The 8,978-nt window shown below is 37.7% G+C and overlaps 1 protein-coding gene across 1 annotated transcript in view; it reads left to right on the top strand.

The window, feature by feature from the left end:
* Positions 1 to 8,978, top strand: part of WNK1 (WNK lysine deficient protein kinase 1) — a 108,790-nt gene that overhangs the window by 34,745 nt on the left and 65,067 nt on the right. The window contains exons 4-5 of the mRNA XM_009879744.1: positions 3,370 to 3,542; positions 8,496 to 8,716. Coding sequence (XP_009878046.1) covers positions 3,370 to 3,542; positions 8,496 to 8,716 — 394 coding nt within the window. The remainder of the gene's footprint in view (positions 1 to 3,369; positions 3,543 to 8,495; positions 8,717 to 8,978) is intronic.

An 8,978-nucleotide genomic window follows, 5' to 3' on the forward strand; every position in this document is an offset into this window, starting at 1 on the left:
CACAGTGGAATCTGAGTATTGCCCCAAGTAGCTGCTTTATTGGAAAGATGCGTCTGGGCTTTTGAGTTTCTTGGAGTATACGCTTATAAGTGAGGATTGTGAAAGATGTCCCCTTCCCAAGTTCTTGAAAAATGCTCTTTTAAATTCTCATTAAGTGATGATGGCTTCCTTCTCACTGCTACAGCTCTGCTATACAGCAGCTTTTGTGTGTGGATTTCATGTGATGCCAAGATGTTCTCATTCCCCTGACTTTCCCCAAGTATTCATACCTAACGTGGCTGGTAGCGCCATGTCTCAGTCTCCCAAATTACATATGCTGCTCTATTTTCTTGCTTATCTCAGTATTTTAGTAGCTGCAGCTGCTTAAATTACATCGTTGTACAAGAAAGAACATAAAGTTCTCACATTTGTGACAGCTAAAAGTTAACAGCTCAAAGATTGTCAAAATGTAGTATTTGGAATGGGCTTTGTTCTAGTCCTCCTCTGTGCAGTCTGGGAAGTCTTACAGTTTAGTAGGTTTTAAGGTTCTGGTGTATGGAATACTCAAGTTTTGAAAGTGTACTTGTCATTTCTACATTGCATTAGGCTATTTGCAGGTTGCATTAGGATGTAGTTTGTACAAGCATAAGCAGTCATTGTGCATACATATTCATTTTGTTGGTATAATAGTACATGAGATCTAATATTTTCCTGAATGCTATTGGTTTTTGAAGTATATTCACCCTTTTCTGTTACCTAGCATTAGTGTTCCTTTAAGGAAAGAAATATAAATAACTATTATGGATGAGTGTATGGGTTGTGTAGCCAAGGAACTGTGGGTGGTTAAAGGTAGTATGCCTCACTAGTCCAATGAAACAAGCAGCCTCTCTGTCTTACAGCTCTGTTTAATGTTCACTTTTGCTGCTGCAGTATGCTGCTGAAGGGTGCAATGTTTCCTTGGTTGCAAAAACATAGCTGTCTTCCCTGGGTGAAATTTGTTGGCTGGTATTTGTGCCCAAACTTGTCCCAGACCATTAGGGCACTGTGACTTTCACAGAAGTGTTGAATTACTTAGTATATTGTCACTGTCTTGGTGGCTTTTTTAATGCTACCACTGAATTGTTAAGTGTCTGTTTTAAACATCATAGATATTTGCAGGAACACGATGCTACCATTGATGTGAGCAGAAAGAGAAATGAGTAAAAAATATGCCTGCATGTCAAGAGTCTGTTCATTGATAAGAGTGATTAGCACTTGTTAGTTTCTATTTGGGGCTAGTAGTACAGTGGTAGGGAAAACAAAATAAGGCTCTGTCAAGTATAGTCTAAAACTGATTAGTAGTGTTTGTGGTAGATAACTTGTTAGAATGCACAGAATAAATGTATAACTAAAATCTAGGGTTTGGACTAAAATAACTTGTTAGAATGCACAGAATAACTAAAATCTAGGGTTTGGACTAAAATGAATTACCATATATAATAAATGGATTTACAGCTATACACTAGTTTTAAAACATGGGTTATATGGATCAAATACAGAGGCTAACTCTTTCATTTTACTGTAAGAATGATCGTTATTGTGATTTTTGTATTGCTTGAAGCATTGAGTGTTTCTTAGAAGCATGTGTGTATGGTGTGTTGACTGATGGATCTCTTTCAGCTTACTGCTTTTTTGTGTCACAGCTGTTTGTAGCCTTCAAAATTAACTGGTTTTGAACAGAACTTGTGTTGCCCTGTTTGTAATGAAAGGAGAGCTATTAGATGACTAACGCAGCTCAAATGGGAGTATTACTCCCATAATAAAAAAAAAACCCAACACCTAAGCATACAGGAATACTTGAACGTTTGTGGAGTGCTTCTGCAAACATGATATATCGAAATTTGTTTGTGCAAGTATGCTTATGATGGAGTGAGAAGAGGTGGTAGTCCTAATTTCTGCAGAATGAAATAGTTGCTGGATTGAATGCTTTTGATGTCTATAGACTAAATTTGCAAGGCGTAAGAATTTAGTATCTTTCCAAGAACTCTAAAAGTGTGTGCGTGACTGACGTTCATGGACACTGATAAGATACTGATCCCCGAGGTAACTTCAAACCTGTTTTCAAACTTTCCTGGAAAACTTTTTCCACTTCTGACAATTGAAGCTTCATCTGGAAATGAAGTTTGACCATGCCCAAAAATACTCTGTGAATCTCTTAGAAAAAGTTAGTGATCTAAGTGAATATAGGATGGTTTAGATATTAGCATGGCTGAATGGTATCGGGAAAACACACTACCTGTAAACAAAGCAAGAGGAATTACGATGTGGAGGACAACAGGAGGTTGTGAGCAGGGTAAGTAAACCCTGCAGGTTTTTGCTACCTCCTTTTAATTGAAAAGGGAATGTGGAATGAATTGACTTAAAATTATTACTGCAGATTTGACAGAGGTCACTGATTGTTCCCAAATAACTGTTAAAAACAATGATTCTAAAATTCTGGGCTTTAAGTATATCCTGGAATGAGGTGGGTTTTTTAAAATATAAACCGTGTATGGATCCAATTTATGTCAGTTGATGAGTCTGACTGGTGTGACCAGTGCATTGGTAATGCACTGGTAATCTGACAACACTGAATGACACAAGGAGACTCTTTTGTCTTGAGATGCGTGTCTTACTTTGGTAAATAGCTGCTCAGAGTCTTGACGATATCTGATAGCCAGTTGTTGGTAGATAATACAACAATACTGTCCAGGAATACTTCTTGATGATCTGGCCAAAAGATTGCTTTCTGTCTGTAGTGTGAGTTATGTTTTTGTTTTCCTTGATGCTAGATTACAGCAGAGTTGCTCAACTATGAGGTCAAACTTTTAATCAAAGAAAATCCAACTCATTCGTTTGTTCTTGTACAGTTGTAATTACATACTATATGTTAGAGAGGTTTGATGCTCTAGCCCCTATACGGAGGGTTAATCCAATCTGTTACCTGTGGTCTGGATATTATACACATAGGGATAACTAAAGATTATTGTTATGTACAACCTGAGAGATGCTTTAAATGATCCAATTTTGCCTATTCTTGAGCACTTCAATATTTGAGGACATTATGTCCCACTTCCACCTCGTCAGGCAATGATTAAATTTATTAGGGGAGGAGGAAACAGGAAGAGGAGATAATCTGCAGGCTTGCAATTCTTACCGCTGGGAGCAATCAGACTGTAAGAAAAAATATATGATAAAAAGACTGTAATAGAATGTCTTCTAAACAGCATATTTAAGGGTAATTGCAAACAAAATGGCATTTAAGACTACTGATTCTTACTTGTTCACTGTACTCAACTGTTTTTCAAGTTGCTGCTTCTCTGAGTAAGAAATAAATCAAAGCTTTCTGATGTACCTTTTCTATTTCATCAGGATCGGAAGCTGTCCAAGTCAGAGCGACAAAGATTTAAAGAGGAAGCTGGGATGCTGAAAGGGCTTCAGCATCCCAATATTGTCAGATTCTATGATTCCTGGGAGTCTACAGTCAAAGGAAAGAAGTGTATTGTTCTTGTGACGGAACTCATGACATCTGGAACATTGAAAACGTAAGTAAATTAAAGCATGTCAAAGCATTTAGGAATCATTAGCACAAAATCAGAGCACTAGAAATAGATCATATTTCAAAATAGATTAGAACAGAGCCCTTTTGCTGAGGACTAAACTTCTGTAGGGGAACTCTTGTTTAAGAGGAGTCTTACTAGCACTGCAAGGTATGGTAAAACATCCTTTTAAGTTAGCAAGCTTGTCATGCTCTTTCTTGTGATGTCCTAGTAAGCACATGCAGAAAACTTTCACGTTTTGAGAGCTCAGGAAGACAATGCTGTATTTTCACTTCTCAGAATTTTTCATTTTCCTGTCCAGCTGCCTTCTATTTAGCATGAGTGGGTTTGTAAAGTTCAAAGCAGGAATTAATTTGCCTCTTTTGGGATGATTTGGGTGTTACTGCAGTACAAATAATACGTAAAAAGAAAAAAACCCCACAACCCAGCACCTATTTGTTTAGCTGAAACTTCATGAAGCAGTATGTAACAAAAATCTGAAAGTATGCAGATGCCTGCAATTTCACCCTGTGAAGTAGTTGAGTGAAACCAGGTCTATTCTTAAACCAGGGTTAAAAGTAGACACCAGCAAATCAAACTGCCGCGAGGGCCCTCTAGTGGTATGCAGAGCCTACGAGGAGTTCCACTGAAATCATGCCTTGCACTGTAGAAACTTGCAGAGCTATGATTTCGTTTGCGAGCATCCAGTCACCATTAATCTACTGGAAATAAAACTGCCAGCATTTGAAATGCAGGGATGGTGGGTCCTTGTCTTAATTCAGTGCCTATTTAAGTCTTGGAGAGGCATTCAAATCCTAATGTGTAAGCAGGCTGTAGGAGCTGGAAACAATTTGCAATCTATTTGGTTAAAATAGCCTGTGAATGTCTTGTGTTTTTACGATGCTTATTGATAGCCACAAATGGACATACTTAAAGAAGGAAAAAATGGCTCTCTGGGAGTCTGTACTGCAATTACAGGGAAGTGTTTGTCTCTTGAAATAGTACTGGAGAACACTGCAACTTTCTTTTTAGCTGTATGTTCAGGGAAGACTTTTCTGAGGTTATTTAAGGTATTTCAGATAAAGTAGCAGATCTGTTGCTTCATGTGCTTTTTCAGAGCTGTAATAAAGCAAAGGTTTTACATCTCTGTACAGATGTCTTTAAAGTTACCTAATTTTATGCTAGGATATGTAGTGTTAAATTTAACTTTTTTCTTTCTTATTCCTTTCTCCCCCTTAGAGATTTTAATATTTGGATTGGCTTGTTATGTGGTGGCCTAAGCAAGAAGATAAATAATAGACAATTTTAAAGTAGAGTGTTGATAGGAAGCAATACCTCAGCTTTGCTGGCTATAGGATTATTTTGTACTCTGAAGTATGAAGGCATTATTTTAGCCAGAAAGAAATTATGGACTCTTTAATTGAAGATCTTTTAAACTGTAGACTTCTGAGTGTTTTTTTTTTCCCCCCATTATTGTATAGCTTGTGTTATACTTGTGATTTAGTTTGTTCTTGTCCACTTCACTTGTGACTTGACAGGTAAACTATATGGGAAGTTTCTGATGTGCCAAATATAATATCTTTAAGTATTTCATGTACCTGTGTCATTCCTAGATTTACATTGCACACTTGTGTTTGCTTATGATACTTGGCTGACTGAGTATTACTTCCATGTCTTTTTTCAGTATGTTTACATTACCTGCATTTAAGGTGATACCTTCCTTGTTTTGAGACTTGGGACATGAACATTGTTGTCACTTGTTGTAAAAAAACAAAAAAACAAACACAAAAAAAACAAACACAAAAAAAACAAACACAAAAAAAAACAAACCAAAAAAACCACAAAACAACAAAAAAAAAAAAACCAGAAAAGTGTGATGCTATCTTAAAATAAATTTTTCTTTTTTTTTGTATTTTTATACATTTAGGTACATATACATATAAATAGTGTTAAAATCCTCTGGAGTCATTATTTTCAAATGCTGTCTGGACAAATTTCTAATTTTGCATGAAGAGAAGTCCCTGAACTTCTGCATGCCAATGGAGAAGTTTTACAACTCAATTGTTGTAAAGAATTAAACTGCTTTCTGATATTATATGCTATCATGGAATTAAAATATCAGAAAAAAAATGGCCTATTTTAAGTCTTTATACTACTAATGAAGGTAGCAATTTTTAGTCTGACCAAACTAGTCAGCCACTAGTTTTGTCCAAGGCTGCTGTAATGTGTGTTTCTGATCCACTTTAAATGAATGCCAGCTGTCTGGTAGGACACATACCTTCGTAACTACTTCTGCTAACTTAGTAGGGTTTCCTATAGCTCCTTGAGCTGAGATGCAATAGGTCAGCAGCCTTCCTGCTTCAAAAAAACCCAACGCAAACAACCTTGAGACACCAAGCCAAAATCTAGTTCCTGTTTCTCTCTATTCATTGAAGCTAACTATTAAGGAAGCCTCAAGTTCTCATCTTTGCTTGTATTCTGTGTTAAGATCAAATATCTGTCTCTCTTAAATTGACTAGTACCCTGTAAAATAGACAAGAACGATGTTGATTAAGCAGGAATAAGTTCAGTGGAGGGCTACCAAGATGGTCAGGTGCTGGAATACTTGCTCTGTGAGGAGAGGCTGAGGGAACTGAACATGGTCATCCTGAAGAGGATCCTTTGGGGAGACTTAACAGCAGTCTTCCAGAATGTATGAGGGAGCCAGGCTCTTTGCAGTGGTGCATGGTGGGAGGATTAGAGACAACAGACATAGATTGAAACAAAAGAGGTTCAGACTGATATAAGGAGAAGCTATTTCAGTAGTGATAGTCAGTGGAACGGGTTGCCCTAGGATGTTGTGCAGGCTCCATCTTTGGAGATACTAGAAACCTGGCTGGATACAGTCCAGAGTAACTGTGTCTGACTTAACGGCTGACCCTACCTTGAGCAGAAGCTTAGACTAGAAACCTCCTGAGGTTTTTTCAAGCTGGAGTTGTCCTATGATACTAGGAAAAGTGAAAACGTACTGGCTAGTAGGGTTGTCTGTGTATTTTAGTGTATTTACATATGCTTCCATTTTAAAATGGTTTCTGCCTTAAGTGACATGTGACTTAGTTCATGACAGTGTTATGGAAAAATGACAGCAAGACTGTAGGATGCTGGGTGATGGTTGGACCCAGGTCCTTTAACAGTGAGAAGCTGGCAGTAGACTAGCATATTTGAAACCAAGAATGTAATTAGGGATTCCAGATGCTGAACTGAAGTGCCCCTACCATGTGATCTTTGGAACAGGCTCAAGAGAGATGAATGAGGGTTGTGTCAATAGCAAGAATTCAAGTGGTAGCTGATGTGATCCAGAACCTCCTTCAGTTTGTCTCCTTCCTTGGCTTGGCTTTTTCCCTGACTGTCTTTACATTCTGTTTTGAGGCTTGATTTCCTTCTGGAACTGGGTCCCAATTGCTTTTACAGATCTGTTTTCACAGCAGGATTATTGCTAGCAACTTGATTTTCCAGATCTTCTTTTGAACTGGAGAAATTAAAGTAAAAGGGATTAATATACTTCATTTCTATGTTGGCGTTGATTCAAGTGATTTCATCAAGACTTTTTCTCGTGATTAAGTGGATATGCAGAAGAGACAGAACATTACCACGGGATAATTGAACATAACTTGGTTTTATTTTAAGATTGAAGTTGCTAGACTCCATGCTGGTCACAGAGTTTACTACTAGTCTTGCGGTAGTGCAAAATTGGTCTTTATCTGAGGCTTTGAGTAATGTTAGCTGAATAAGAAAAAAAAGTCTTTGCTCTACACAACATGCTAGTTCCTTTCTGTCAAGTATTTTAGCCTGTCCTTTTTCAAAAGAAAACAACAACTGTTCACTTCAAATTGTTTTACCCAAAGTGGAGTTGTGAGAATACACTGCTAGAAAGCACTTGAATACTGTCATAGGTTATTCACCTTGTGGCATCTCTGATCTGTTGAAATTTAGGAGTAGAATAAGATCGTAGTCTTAGATTCTAAGCATTGGAAAATATTTTTGGTATGAAACTTGACTCTTCTGACATGGGACTGTAAAAAGTGGTGATGTTAGAACAACTACGGTTGGTTCACATTCTGTCTGCAAAGGGATACTGACTTTTATGTATGAACTTTTCCCATGTCAATTATTTGGCAGAGCTTTTTTAAAGATTTCCCTGCCCTCACTGTATTTGTCCATCTTTTTGAAGTCGTGAGTAGTACCAGTCAGACTCAGGTCATTGAATCCCATCCTGCACCAAGGAAGTGATCTCTAAGAACTTCTGATTTGCTTGACAACTCAACAAGTAAATTTAAAGCAGGTTTAAAGTGCAACCTGGAATCCTTGACCAGAGTGCTTGGACTAATTTTGATGACTAAGGTATAATGACTTCAGAGACTTTGCATAGTTTGCAACAACTCTGTAGGTACTTGGTTGTTATTAGTATTTCGGCTCTAGTGCCCCACCTTTCCACCCAGTTGCATTTAATCAATGAAGAGGTTGTAATTATTTAAGCAGTTTCAGGATAAAAGGGAAGAAAAAAACCCTCTTTATCTATTCAAGAATTGTTGCAATGCAGAAGCTTTTAACTCTTTGTCAGGGAAACAGTGCCTTGATACTTAGCAAGCCAACTGCCTAGTTACCATAGGGTGACTGTGTTTGCAAATGAATTATTAGCTATAGATCAAGCATTTCACACTTATCTTTCAGCACTGTAGTCCCCTGGCTAGAAGAATGGGGTTAGAAATTCTGAATAGGGCAGCTTAAGTTTTAGGAGGGGAAATCATCTTCAGCTCCTCTGAAGTCTTGAAATGCCCAAGTAGATTCTAAATTAGAAAATGAAGTTGAAATTTGTGCCTCTCTTTAGTTACTGCTTTCTTACTTCAACAGCAAATAATACAGCATAGTCTACTACTTGTTAGCAGAACCTGTTTCACCTTCTGTTACTTTCTTCATTAGGTATTTGAAAAGATTTAAAGTGATGAAAATTAAAGTACTGCGAAGCTGGTGCCGTCAGATACTGAAAGGCTTACAATTTCTACACACGCGCACTCCTCCTATTATTCATAGAGACTTAAAATGCGACAACATCTTTATTACTGGCCCCACTGGATCAGTCAAGATTGGAGACCTTGGTCTGGCAACCCTGAAACGAGCTTCTTTTGCCAAAAGTGTGATAGGTAAGCCTCTCCTGTGTTTGGAGGCTGGTGAGCCAGTCTACCGATTTGGAAACTTGAGTCTTTTACAAACTTCCTTAAAAAATATGGTTTCAGAGGTACATGGTCAAAGCCTGGGAATGTGTAGGCTTTGTTTTTTGGCTGTTGAGGTCATTCTGTGTTCCTGATGAGATTACGTGTTGAAATTTTGATTGTGCTTTTGATACTCGTATATTAACATTAAGTATTTTGGAATGTAGATTCATTGCCCTGCCCAACAGTTTAG

Source organism: Charadrius vociferus, unplaced genomic scaffold (genome assembly GCF_000708025.1).
Source record: "Charadrius vociferus isolate BGI_N301 unplaced genomic scaffold, ASM70802v2 scaffold90, whole genome shotgun sequence".
Classification (NCBI taxonomy): domain Eukaryota; kingdom Metazoa; phylum Chordata; class Aves; order Charadriiformes; family Charadriidae; genus Charadrius; species Charadrius vociferus.